Source organism: Cucumis melo, chromosome 5 (genome assembly GCF_025177605.1).
Source record: "Cucumis melo cultivar AY chromosome 5, USDA_Cmelo_AY_1.0, whole genome shotgun sequence".
NCBI classification, from domain to species: Eukaryota; Viridiplantae; Streptophyta; class Magnoliopsida; order Cucurbitales; family Cucurbitaceae; genus Cucumis; species Cucumis melo.
The window spans coordinates 15,429,110-15,443,326 of record NC_066861.1 but is presented as its reverse complement, the minus strand read 5'-3'; the positions used below and the strand labels follow the sequence as shown (position 1 = coordinate 15,443,326).

Here is a 14,217-nt window from a genome sequence, read left to right as displayed (position 1 = left end):
GGAATTAGCTCCTTGAAACAATTAGACACATAACTTTGTCCTAAATAAAGTTTATGGGCAAAATGCTTATTGAAATTCACTTATTGATGAAGCATCTTTATCTCTTTTAGAAGAAGAAAAATAGAAGCACCCAATAAAGTGAAGGAAGATCGAAATTAGATATATAAATTCTCACAGTTCACACTAAAAATGAAAATGGAAACCATGAGAATAAATAATCAAAGGCAACGATAATGGTGACAACACAAGCTTGTCCATTTCCCAAATGATAATCAAAAGCTAAATAAAGTATAGTTAGTTCTTTAATTTGTACCTAGGAGAGAAAAACATATATCTGCACTTGGATAAAAAGTAAAAACTACACATAAAGTATATTACTAAAGTATATTACTTAAAAATGGAAAACAGAAAACAAAGAAAAATAAACTAAGAATCTTCTGAGGACACACATAGCGGGAATAAAGAGTTGATAGTAGAGAAGCTACAGGCCCTTCAAATCCTTACGCAAACAACAGAATTTACAATTGTGAAGGTATGAATTAATGAACATCTTCACGAGACCACCTTGTTCGTATAACCCAAAGTGCTTCCATCACTGAGCTTCAAGACTCTAAAAAAACAAGATTCGATATTTAACAAGTTAACAATTTTAAAAAAATGTAAATAAAGATTTGAGAGTAGGGATTTAAACCATAGAGTCATTATTCAAATTCTCAAATGTAGCTTCCATCTCCTTTCCTATGTTTATGAATTCTAGATCAAAAAGACAAACAGTTAGCTTATATGGGATAATTGAAAATTTTAAATGAGTACTTTAAAAAGAATATTACCTTCATCAATTTCATCAGCCCCGTCAATTTCTTCAGTCATGTCATCCAAAGGTTTAGACTGAATCCAATTCTGAGCACAAATGAGTGCCTCTGCAGTTTGAGGAGTTAAAGAACTTCGAAAAGAATCTAACACCCGTCCTCCAGTGCTAAAGACAGACTCAGAAGGCACAGTTGATATAGGAATACTGTAGATGTCCCTAGCTACTTGGCTAATGATCTTAAATCGAGAGGAATTCACCTTCCACCAAGTTAGCAAATCTAAATATTCATCGCCCATACAATCTATACGAGCCTCATCTAGATAACAACTTACCTCTGTTTTAACATCATCTAGACATGTTTTGTTACTTTGTTTAAATCTATCATGAACAGTAGCACGTGCCTTATAAGATCCACTAGATAGATAGAAGGTATTTCACTTTGACTTTGAAAGTCAAATCCTTCGATAGGTGTACATGATTGTGTTTGTGAATTTTTTTTTGACATTCTCATATAATAATCATCACACAATCGAAGAAATGCTTCTTCAACCTTATTCGTCCATATTTTTGTACAATCTTCCTCCAAAAATTCATTAAAACAATAATTCACATAAGCTAGCTTGTACCTAGGGTCAAGAACTACAGAAACATACAATAATAAATTGGTCTTCTCACTTGTAGTTATACCCCAATACTTGTTGAATTTTGTCTGCATGCTTAATGTCATTTGACTCAATAGTGCATTCTCATACGAAGAGTTTTCATGAATTATTTCTTGGATCAAACAAAGTTCATGAAAAAATATGTTTGAAGCCACAAAAATAGATGCAGAAAACTTCATTGTTACCTCTGAAAAAGTCTTTAAGAACTTTACAAACACTTTTGCATTATCCCAATCTTCAGTAGTAGGAATATCATCCTTTGGCAAATAACTAGGGTCATGCACCTCCAATCTTTCAAAAGTCTTTTGAAACTTAATTGTTCCATCCAACATAGTAAAAGTAGAATTCCATCGTGTCGGAACATCCATTATAAGAATTTTTTGTTGACATCTTATCTTCTTTAGCAAAATCTTTAAATATTTGCAATCTTGACCTAACATACTTCACAGCATTTCTGATTCGAATGATAGACACATGCAAATCTTAAGGCATCACTAACAATTAAATTAAGAATATGAGCACAACATCTAATGTGAATAAATTCACCATCCAACACCAACCCATTTTTGCCTTTAAACTTTTTAACCAAGTAGGCAATGGTTACATCATTTGAACTCGCATTATCAACCGTTACAGTAAAGAGCCTATCAATACCCCAACCTTCTAAGCACTTTTCAATGGCTCTACCTATGGTATCTCCTTTATGATTAGCTACTTGACAAAAGTTCAAAATTTTTATGTGCAAGTACCAATCATCATCAATGAAATGAGCCGTTACAACCATATAATTAATATTTTGCACAGAAGTCCATGTATCCGTTGTTAAACAAACTCTTTGGCCACTTCGAGTTAATTCATTTTTTAACTTTTTTTTCTCCCTCAAATACATTTGAAAACAATCTTTTTCAACGGTTACTCTTGATGGAATCACAAACTTTGGATTTAATGCCCGAAAAAATTGGTGAAACCCTTCACTTTCTACGAACTTAAATGGCAATTCATCCAAGATAACCACCCTAGCAAGCATTTTTCTACAATTTTCTTGAGTGAATGATGCAGCCATCAAACTACTTTCAGAATCTCCCTCTCCTTCAACATTATCTTCTAATGGATTTACACATACATCTTACATTTCTCTAAATGTCTTTTTAAATTAGTGGTACCATTTCTTTTGGAATCACAAGCATATGAAGTCCCACAATGTTTACAAGCAGCCCTAGGATATTTAGGATCACATCCTTCTACTTTTATAAAATGTTCCCATACCGATGATGGTGGTTTAATCGATTTTCTTTTTCCTAGTACTGGACTAGAACAACTCTGATTTAAAGTCTCGTCTACCGAGAATGAAGTCATCCTAATAATCATCAAACAAAACGCATAGAAAAAAACACTCAAATCAATAACTACGAGTTCTCATACAAACACTTGAATTATAAGCAATAACACAAAGTTTATGATCTAAAAGTTTGTGTCACAAACAAGTCAAGATCTAATTGTCCAAAAAAAAACTAAATATACTCAGAATCCAAAAAAAAACTCTCAAACCCAGTTGTAAAAATTTTAAATTCAGCTAAATATACTAAAATGTCAGAATTTCTATCATGTTTGTGCAGAAACTCATTGTATACTTCGTCCAAACTCACAGTAATGAACAACCTATTCTCAGTTTACAGTAGAGCTTTAAAATACATTTCCACTTCATCAATTGTTACTGCTATATTAATAGTATTCAATGAATTACAATTTATCATGATCTAATATCCACTTGACATGGCCATGCTCATCCATTTATTAAATTACAATTTCAAATACAGTATCCACAAAGATTAAATAAAGATTGGATTTTTCATGGAAAGGAACCAAGGTTGGGGGAAGACAAGTCTTCTCCAAAGTCTTTTACTGTTCTAACTCTCTTGCTTCTTCTAGGTTCATGATTTACTTCCTTGTTTTGGGTTTGGATCCTAATTGAAGGTAGACTACTGGAACTTGAGCCCCCACTAGTTTGACTATATAGGTCCCCACTATTTCTAGATTTAAAAGAAAATCTATCCTCGAAAAAATCTCTGTCATTCGATTATATGATTACTTTGTTTCCTAAGTTATAGAATCTATAGGCTTTACTATTTTTAGCGTATCCTATGAAGAAAATAATTAACCGTCTTAATTATTTCACCCCACCAAGATGGTGCTGCTCCTGACTCAAGTAAGATAGCAACTACTAACTTAGTTAGAGTTCTATTCTTTCTTTCTGCTTTTCCATTTATTTCAGGAGAATAAAGCACACTAGTTTCATGTATTATTCCTTTTGAGTTATAAAACTCATTAAAAGCAACTGAATATTTAGTTCCTCTATCACTACGAAGTCTCTTAATTCTTTTGTTAAACTGGTACTCTATTTCAGTTACAAAGATTTTGAACATTTCATACGCATCATTTTTATTTTTAAGCAGATAAATAAAAGTATAGTCAGAACAGTCATCTATAAAGGTAATTACATACTTTTTACTGTTTCTAGTTAAAGTGCCATCAAATTCACATAAGTCGGAATGAATTAATTCTAAAGGCTCTGTTACTCTAGTTATAGACTTGTGCGCGGTTTTAGTTATCTTAGCCTGACTACAACATGCACATTTCTCAAAATCATGCAGAGATAACTTAGGTATAAGATTTAACCTACTCATGTTACTAATTAATCTTTTATTAACATAACAAAGTCTAGCATGCCAAACATTAAAAGAAGTCAACATGTAAGCAGAAGATGCAATCTTATTAATTTCTAGATTCAATTTGAACATGTTATCAGTAGTGTAACCCTTCCTCACAAATACATTGTTTTTAGTTAAAGTAAACGAGTCTGATCCTATGGTTTGTGTAAATCCAGCCTTGTTGAGGAGATATCCGGAGACCAAATTCTTTCGAATTTCTGGATATGCAGAACTTCCTTCAGCACAAGCGTCTTGCCGGATGTGAATTTCAATTCTACTTCTCCAATACCAATCCCTTGGTTGTGTGATGATCCCCTAGAAGGATATTCTTATCCTTAACTTCATTATATTTTCTAAAAAGACTAAGGTCGTGGCAGACATGGCAGGATGCACCGGTGTCAGCCACCAACCTTCAGCGTGAGAAAAAATAACATCTTTTGTTTCCACCTTTTGAAGTGTGCTCCTTCAAAACGAAATGGACTGTTGAGATCAGAAGACATCAAGTCGGATTGGATTTGTCCGGGCATCACAGCATAAAAGAATTGTCTTAAAATTTTTGTTGCACTTAGGTCTTCAATGCAAAAATCGTCCAAGTCCAGCAAATAATGATGAAAGAAACGAGGTAGCAACGGAACAGATTGTTAAAAGGAACAAAGATTGCAAAACAGAAATTGGATTAGTGAAAGGCTGAGTCGTGGAACACGCTCTCTTTAAGACTTTTTGTGGCTCTGCTCTGAATCGTACAAACAGAATTATGTCTCGTCGTCTTCAGGATAAAAACAACCCTTTTTCGTCAATTAGTTTTGCATAGAAACTAATTGGAACCAGAACACTAAAAAAAGAATAGCTCGAAAAACTTTTAAGAGAATAAAAATTTGAGAGAAGATTGTTTGTTGTGTGTTTTGAGAATGAGAGTGAGGGATCTATTTATATTGTGGGCGGATTACCAACAGTCATATTCACAACGGTCACAAATTAATTTTGTAAACAATCAATTTAATTCTTAACGGTCAAACGGTCAAAAAATTAATTTTGTAACGTTTAACGATCAAAAAAATTAATTTCATAACGTTTAACGGTCAAAAATTTAATTTCATGACGTTTAAGGGTCAAAAAATTAATTTGTAATTAACGTTAATTTTTACAAATTTTTCATCCAAAAGTTATGAAATAAGTAAATAAAATAAAAGGTAAAAGTGATCGGATCGGAGAATATTATGCCTAACAAAATTCTTAACCTTATGTGGCACACTTAATTGGTGAATATTTGAGTATAATAATGTAAAAAATCAATGACCCAAATAAATTGGTGAACAACTTAACATTTGAATCTAAACTTTGTGATAGGAAAGTTTTCGGCTTGCAATATATATATAATTTTTTCAAATATTGTTAATTTGGATAAAAATGGTATTGAGATTTTTTTTTTTTTTGTGTTGATTGGTTTTACGAGTATGAATTAATATAATTGAGCTTTTTGTAGTTAATTAAGTTTGAATGAACTTTACATAGCTTTTCATTCCATGAATTAAATTTGTATATATGATCAAAGAATTTAGCTAGTTTATTCCTATGCTATATTTGAGGATTATATTCCATATATAAATTTGATCAGTATATACTATGATGATCTTGTATAGTTTGACAAATTTATGTTATAGTAATGAATGCTATTGTGATTAATTTGAATTGGTCAATGCATATACTTGGATGAAAATAATTTATGACATGAATCGTGCATAAAACTAGAAGCAGAAATTCTGACCACAAATACCTTAAAATAGAGTCTAGCTAAATGAATTTGTTCATGAAATTTATTCCCCTCAACAAAATAGTATTGTTGAACTTTAAATATGTTTTGCATTTAAATATTTAGAAATGTGAAGGTGTCTAACTAAGGTAGCATATCTTGTGTTCAAGAAATCTTCGGTATGATTGAAAATCTTTGACTACGTTTATTGATTATACTCATAATAGTGTTGCATATAGATTTATATATTTAAATCAGTTTGTGAATATTGAGACGCTATTGTGATCTACTTAAGCATGTCTATTGGCATGTTAGCATGGATAGAAATGTATGTCATATGTGACAGAATTATGCATGACTTACTTCATGAATTGTCACGTAATTTGGTTGTTAATTTTCATGAAATTGAAAGTATTACTATTACTTGTAATCAACTATGGTCGTACAATATTATTTGCATATTACTAAAGTTTGCTAGTAGTATGAAAATATGCAAATTTATTGTTTATGAAGCTCATAGGAATTTATGGAAGTTTAAGATATTGTCTAAGCTATCGAATATGGGATATCTTATAAGACCTCGGGACTTATACCCTAAGTTGTCTCTAAAAGTGGTATCAGAGTCATGTCATCCTTGGTTTAGCCTTGTTGATCATATAATCCTAATTAGGTTGAACAAAGGTGTAGTGGAACCTTAAAAATAGTCACGATATTATTTATGGTTAAACTCTACTGAATAGGCAATATGCTCTAAAGAGGAGTTAGCCTAGATGATAGTTAAAATGGATGAATGTCTATTTTAGGGGAGGTTCAGTTGAAACTTTGTATGAGGGGAGGATCGTTGGGAATGCGACCAAAGTGCCACATTAGATAAGGAAACTGATAATAAGTACATAGGTGTAACATATGAAAAAATATATATTTTGAATCAAATGTGAAATTTAGATTGTTTTGATTCTTGTTCCCATATGACTAAATTAGCAACTATAGAGCCTTAAAGGCATTTGTAGTTGTATGTGGTCTTTTAATACATTAAGTATATGCAAAATTTCTTTATGGTCTTTAACTAGTTCCTAAAAGTATGATGAAAAATAAACTTTAACAACAATTTAGTAAACAGTGTCTTGAGAAGTGAATTGTATTGTTGATATATGTGTTTACTAAAAGTTGATTTTTGAGTTGATTGTCTGATTATATGTTTGTTGATGTGAAAGATTTATGTGATACAAACATAAATGTTAACAATGCTATAAAGTTATCACATTTGAAGTGAAAAATTTATGTGTACTAATGTGATGCACTTAAGTATTATTGAGAATGTTTCGATTTATGTCAATCACACATTGTACACTATTAATGAGATTTGATAGTTTAATGGTGCTCTTGTAAGAACACCTTATGATGCTAGTATGAGCCTTAAAAAAAAATAAATGAGATAGTATTTCTCAATCTGAATATGCAAGGATTATAGAAAATATTATGTTATTGATAAACCGTATAAGATTTGTTATTGCATATGTTGTGAGAAGATTAAGTATATATATGCACATAATCCTGATTAATATTATTTTATTGCTCTTCGTCATTTATTTAGATATCTTAAGGTTACAATAGATTTTTGTTTGCATTTTAATAATTGTCTACCATACTAGAGAGGTAGTGTATACAAACCGAGTAACTCAGAATGACGAAATAAGCATTATTAGTGCATATGTGTTCTTAATAAGAAATGTACCATTGTATGGGGACATTAGCTAGTATGAATGACATAGAAGTCTTTATTAAGATTTATAAGTTGTCATAGGTATTGCCAAGAATAGTATGTCATGGCAAAAGAAGACATATTTGTTTGAAACATGCAGCTATGAAATGATAATTAAATGAAAAAAATTTCTTCGTGAAGTATGTGAGGTCTGAGAGGAATTTTGTAGATTATCTCTCCAAAGGAGAGTAATTCTAGGACTTTCAACAAGTATAAGACTCAAACATTTGATGGTCCATAACCCTTTTTTTGGGTGGTCTATTGCGATAGATTTGATGGTCCATAACCCTTTTTTGGGTGGTCTATTGTGATAGATTTGATGGTCTATACCCTTTTCTCTATTGCGATAGACTTGATGGTCCATAGCTCTTGTATGGGTGGTCTACCGAGGTAGACTTAATGGTCCATAGCCACGTGTGGGTAGTCTTTAAATGGATTTGATGGATGAAACTAGAACTTTTGAAAATTTCATAGCCCTTCTTTGGGTGGTCTTTGTATGGACTTGATGGATAACTATAAAATTTTCATAGCTCAATTTTGAGTGGTTTGTCTTTGACAGACTTGATGAAATTGGTCATGATATGGACTACTTGTGAAGTCTTCATAGCTCAGTTTTGAGTAGTGTATCGTGATAGACTTGACGAAGGAATAAACGTGATTGTAAAGGTGTGACTGTCTTCTATGAAAAAGTTTACAAATCTTTTTCTAGAGCTTTCACATTGACCTGAGGTTTTATGTGCATAGCCTTAAATAGCACAATTTTGAGGTGTCTATTGTGATAGACTTTATTGCGGAATCAGTGAAAAATTAAAAAACAAAACTTGTTGCGGAGGTCTCAATCGTAGCTATCGAAAGTTCAACCCTACTTTTATCTTTCCTTTATTCCACTCCTTACTCGCTCGGTGTGTTAACTTTGAGAGTAACAGACATAAGTGATTCGACAGGTGGCAACATAACATTCATGATCAATGTTTGTTTTTCCAATAACTTCCTCTCAATTCATTACATCCTCCTTCTCTTCAAACTGGTATCTTCAACTTCAAATCTTATATTTTCCGTTTCTTTCCATTTATGTTCTAATTCATACTCTTCTAATCGTCCTTTTTATCCATTCAATCTTCTTGTTTTCCCTGTTCTTTTTCCCTCTGCATACGCACTAGTGTTTTCTTTTCTTTTCTTTTTCTTTTTTGGTTTTTTGTTTGAATTACACCAATCCAGAGATTCAAACACAATCACTAAAACATGCTTCTGGTTTGGATTATAAAGCTGAGTAGTTCGATGAATATAGTCGCGATTGAATCCTTCCTATTTTCTTTTTAATTTTCTTTGATTCGATTCCTGGTTTCTGCAGCTCTGAATTTCGATTATATTGGGAACTTTCATTTTAGGTTTATGCACTACTCGAATCTTTTTTCACTTTTTTTTTTAAACTCTTTTTGGTCATTTTGTTGAATGATGCTGTTTTTCAGTCGTTTCGCAGAACTTCTCCCTTTGTTGGATCATATTCTTCGGTGATCTCGTCGCATCTTCGTCGTCCAACGCCCAACCGCTGTTGTGATTTTCGCCGGTTAGAGTGTCGGTAGTTTTCTTTTCTTTTCTTTCTTTTTTTTTTTTTTTTTGATGTTTGTGAATACTCCCTCACGAGATTAAGTTAAAAGTTACCCACTTTGTTTTTGTTATAGCATCTTGATTTTGAAGTGTTTCATCCACTGTCCAATAGGATCAAGAGTACGTTTTGCTGTGTATTGGGACTTTAGATCCCTTTTGAATTAATTACAGTAGTTGGAAATTCAGTTTTTTTTTCTTTTTTTTTTTTCCTTCAAGCCTCTCATTGAAATGATGAAATGACACTAATACTCATAGACAAAACAGTCATAACCATTATTCTTGGTTATACATAGTTTGGAACGGTTGTTTTAGGTTTTAAGTGGATCTGGATTTATGGTGGCATGGGACTATGACTTGTAGTGATGTTTCTGCCTTTGTTCAAATTTCTAAACATTTTCAGTTTTATAAGCAAAAGTTGGATGAGGATCTTTACAATACATTGGTCATGTGCTCTAATTCAAGCTGTTGTCTCCCAGTTGGTCATGTGCTTGTCTCCTTTCTCAACACATTGGTCTTTTAGGTGGTTGGTGTCATATATTTACACACACACACATATGTTCATTCTTTTGTGCTAAAATCTTAGATGAAGCGTGTATTATGAGCGGGCACACACACAAAGAGGCTTGATTTTTCTAACAGAACGAGAATATATCAATGAAACTGGAAATACTCTTAGAAATGGTAACAATTTATAGCATAGGAAACCTTGCTGCGTTTATATTTTCTGAAACATTGACATTCTTATTTCTTGATTTATCTTTGCATATGACTGGATGTGTAATTAAATTCTTTGTTCTACTTTGTTCGTGAATGATTTGAACAAAGAAACAAGGGAAGATTTAATGAAAATTGCACGTTGCTTTGGCTATTCTAGACTCTGAGGAGCGTTTTGCCTTTTCCTGTACTGTGGTAATTGAGACACCTCACTAATTTTTACCTGAATGTCTTGAAACTTCTTTCTCTTTGTGTTTTTGAAGATAATAGGGATTACATGCAACTTTTCAAGTCTAGATGATTTTTAGTTTTATCATTGTCATGTTCAAAAACCTGTTGATACCATTGTTAAAATAATTTTAGAAAGACTTGAAGATTTTGAATAATGTAATTTTCTTCTTTATTAGATTCTCTAAATGGATCAAGAGGCTGCACGAACTGCTCGGGAATCGCTAGATCTCGCATTTCATATGTCTAATGTACTTGATTCCGGGATCGATCGCCACACTCTCTCTGTCCTCATTGCTCTCTGTGACATGGGTGTGAACCCTGAAGCTCTGGCTGCTGTTGTCAAGGAACTACGGCGGGAGCCACCCTCATCAGAGACCAACGTATCCAGTAACAAGTCATAAGTTCCCCAAGCAAAGAAACAACTCTGTTCTTCTGATGAAGGTTGAAATACAAATGTGTTCTTTAACCATGTTTCTATATGTAGCTTACTTGGATGGCATCTTGTGATAGATGGCTTGGTGTTTAGAATGTTTTTAGCATTCACAATCTTGTGTTCATCCTCTCTTCTCTATTTCGATGCCTTACAGATTGCATGTTTAGCTGATTTAGTCAAAATAACAGAATTGGCACACATGTATTCTAATCAGATCTGTTGGAATGAGAGTGAGGGAGTATTCTACCTGAACATACCAACAGTTGATCAATATCGGTATGTTTTTCCATTCTTTTACAATGCATTGCAATCTAAGAAGCACGGACACGGATACGAGATACGAATACGATAGGGACATCGATACACCATATTTTAAAATTCTAGGACACGGCAAGGCAAGGACATGTTTATTAAAACATTCATTTTTAAAATATATATATCATTTTTGTAATAAAAAAATTCATAGTAAATGAATTGATGCTTGACGTATTCCATCTCAAAAGTTATTATTATTGTCATATATGTCTTTTTAGTCCATCTAACGAGTGTTTTATGCATGTCTAATACATTTGTTGGACTAGCAAGCGTCCAATAGGTGTTCGCCAAGTGTTCGAGTGTCCAAGTGTCTGACACGTGTGACATGCTATCGGAATTGAAGTGTCCATGTTTCTTAGATTGCAATTGTGCTTCCAGCGATGGTCCCAATCACATAGCTAAATTTGGTGGCATTAGCACATAATGGCTTTTTTTTATCCTTCGTATCTCGTCCTAAGCAAGGTTTGGTTGGGTTAGAAGACATTTTAAGCCCACCTTATTAAAAAATGAACTCATCCCAACCTAATCATGATACACTTGGGTTAGGTTTTTTGTGTTATTTATTTAATTTTATATTATTTTCATATATTAAATTAAGGTTAATCACTCCATTTGAATTTATATAATAATGTTTTTTCTTTACAAGGTTTTTAAAAGTTTCTAGGAGATTCCGGAGAATAATCATCAAGAAACCAATGTAAGAAAATACAACTAAAATATATATATTTGTGAGAAATTGTTTTATGACAAAACTATTGAAAATATATACAGATATAGTAAAATTTCATAGTCTATCAACAATAGATACTGATAGATATTTATCTATATCTATCATTATCTATCCGTACTAGATGATAATATTCTATTAATATATTGGCATATAATATTTATTATATTTGTAAATATTTTGGTCCAATTTGCTCTATTTGAAAACAATTATATATATTTGAAAGTTAATCTTAAATTTGGGTTGGTTCAATCCATAAAATTTTCATTTATTTGAACCCAATCCAATCCAGATCGCATAGGTCGGGTTGAGTTAATCGATCTTTTTGAGTTATCGGATTTTTTTAACACTTATGGTGTTAATCATGATCTTGATCGTAAAAGATAACAACTTTCAATAGTTATATAAGAAAATAATAATTTTAAGTGTATATGTTTCTATATGATGTAATTGAAACGTTGACCAACCTTGGTTAGTAAAAGAACCATTATTGGAATGATTATTTGCATGAAGTAACAAAGCGTATTTCATTTTCCTAAACGGAGCGTGCTGCTGAACCTCAACTTATATGAAGCATTCAGTTACAAAAATGTTGAAATACACAAGTTATACACTACTTATTCCTTGCTCTCCTTGTTTGTGATCTAAATATGAATGTGAGCCATAACTCTATTCTGTTGGTGCTTCAACAACCTTTGGTTCGTCGTTTATAAAATCATCATCTCCCTTGACATTCAACATCACCTCTACATAATGTGCCATCTTGTATGAATGCATCTACCTCAGCCACATCGAGGACTTCTAACAAATCTATTTCATCACTTTTTAGGTCTTCAACTTTTGGATCAACTTTTTAATTATTAGTGATTTTAGAATCGTTAATGCAAGGGTCATCCAAATACCGTAAATCTTGAAGCTGCAAAACCCATTTAAATCCCTTAAGAAAAGACCAAATGTGCCAAAAAGAAAAGGAAGTCCCCTGTAGAGAAATTGTGTAATTGCAGACCATGACATCGTTAAACCACTGCTTTGTATAGAAAACCTAAAAAGATATTAATAAAAATATTTTCTACGCAAGATCTGATATTAATGGCAAGAAAAAGTCTAAATTAATAATGAAAGTTTCAAGCAATCAACAATTTGGAAGGTTAAGGTTTACATGATAAATGAGAGGGGGAAAAAGATGGCCATTGGTTATGTTTTCATTGGCCTAAAGTAATCTATAATATTTCAAAAATTTATTTGTATGTTTGACTAATGTTTTCATTAGATATGTTCATTTAACCGTTCAGGTTAATGGGAGGAGGGAGCGTGAGACTTTTCTCCCAAATAGCTAAAAGGAGACGAGCTATATTTTTCATTTCCCTGTTTAACTGACACAAGAAAAGAAACACATGAATTAGAAGGAAAGAAGCATACGAGAGGTAACGGATAACTTGTAAAAATTCAAAATATTGTTCCTCTTTATTCAAGATAATTAAGAAGAAATAGTAGAAAATGTATCGATTAAACTTAAAAATTATGTCATGTGCGATATATACATTCAGATGTTTACAAAGCTTTAAATCCTAGAATCTATGACCTCTTTTGTTTTTCATGGAAAATTTTGAAAAAAAAAAAGAAGAAGAAGAAATTGATTAAAGGACAATGTCCAAAGATTTCCAACACATAGCAACAGGCAAACCTATCATTAAACAAAGAATCAATCCGGCAAGATGCAAAGAAAAATGAAACTACTTGAAGTGGTGGTATAAACAAAGTCCAAGGGGCATTCAGATAACATGAGGATTGTCCATCGCTTAAATGAGCAAGATACTGAAAATCAAAAGTGACGTGTCTTTTTCGAACCGTGGATGGATCTTACAAGTGTGTAAACAGCCATCGAAAAACAAGGAACATGCTTAGTGGTCGATGACCGTCTAAAAGCCCTATAAATACCAGTATTGAAGATCACAAAGACACACGAATCAAGATACATGCATTCGAGAGCTGAAACACTGCCAAATTCCCATATCACCATCACCATTTGTTCACCTATCAGTCGTAGAGGCTTCCTAGTCATCAATCAACCGCGAGAGTAAGAAATTGTGATCCACACCTGAGTTTTACCATTTTCTCTCATATTGCTTTCATCCTGTGATTGTACTAGAAAATCTGATTTTTGTAAACAAGTTTATTATCAATATAATCACTTCAAGATTTATTATGCCTTCATCTCTATTCTCTACCATGTGCATGAGTAGCTAAATTTACAATAGGATAGAAAGTTAGACTCAACTCAATAGAATAAGCATGAACAACTCTCATTTTATTTAACCTGTGTAAAAGTTAAGAGTTCGAGTCATTGAAAAAGCAATTCAATGGAAATTAACTACTCAAGAGAGTAACTCGAGAATACCGACCTAATGATTGTGAGAGTGGGGGCACAACACTGCACTAGCTACAACCATACTTTGTTTAAAATAAAGCATAATTTAATATATATTATAATCTGAC

At 32.4% G+C, this 14,217-nt stretch overlaps 1 protein-coding gene across 11 annotated transcripts; it reads left to right on the top strand.

Annotated features, from left to right (window-relative positions):
* Window positions 1-7,989: 7,989 nt before the first annotated feature.
* LOC103485818 (mitotic-spindle organizing protein 1A-like) lies at window positions 7,990-11,655 on the top strand. Of its 11 annotated transcripts, XR_007820902.1 has the most exons (5): window positions 8,727-9,081; window positions 9,163-9,272; window positions 10,423-10,687; window positions 10,834-10,955; window positions 11,261-11,587. XR_007820902.1 is itself a non-coding variant. In XM_008443533.3 (4 exons), the coding sequence occupies exon 4, from the start codon at window positions 10,432-10,434 to the stop codon at window positions 10,645-10,647; it is 216 nt and encodes a 71-aa protein (XP_008441755.1). In that variant the 5' UTR covers window positions 8,732-9,081; window positions 9,163-9,272; window positions 10,127-10,210; window positions 10,423-10,431; the 3' UTR covers window positions 10,648-10,792. The 11 variants fall into 11 exon arrangements, 6 of the variants coding, with proteins under 6 accessions (XP_050940545.1, XP_050940544.1, XP_008441755.1 ...); XR_007820901.1 differs by lacking the exon at window positions 11,261-11,587 and adding an exon at window positions 7,990-8,720 and having other exon boundaries at window positions 9,045-9,081; window positions 10,423-10,971; XR_007820900.1 differs by lacking the exons at window positions 8,727-9,081; window positions 11,261-11,587 and adding an exon at window positions 8,567-8,720 and having other exon boundaries at window positions 10,834-10,971.
* Window positions 11,656-14,217: the final 2,562 nt, after the last annotated feature.

Bases quoted from the DNA above. Each gene is read 5' to 3' on its own strand.
- LOC103485818 (XM_008443531.3), top strand. From the start codon at position 10,432: ATGGATCAAGAGGCTGCACGAACTGCTCGGGAATCGCTAGATCTCGCA.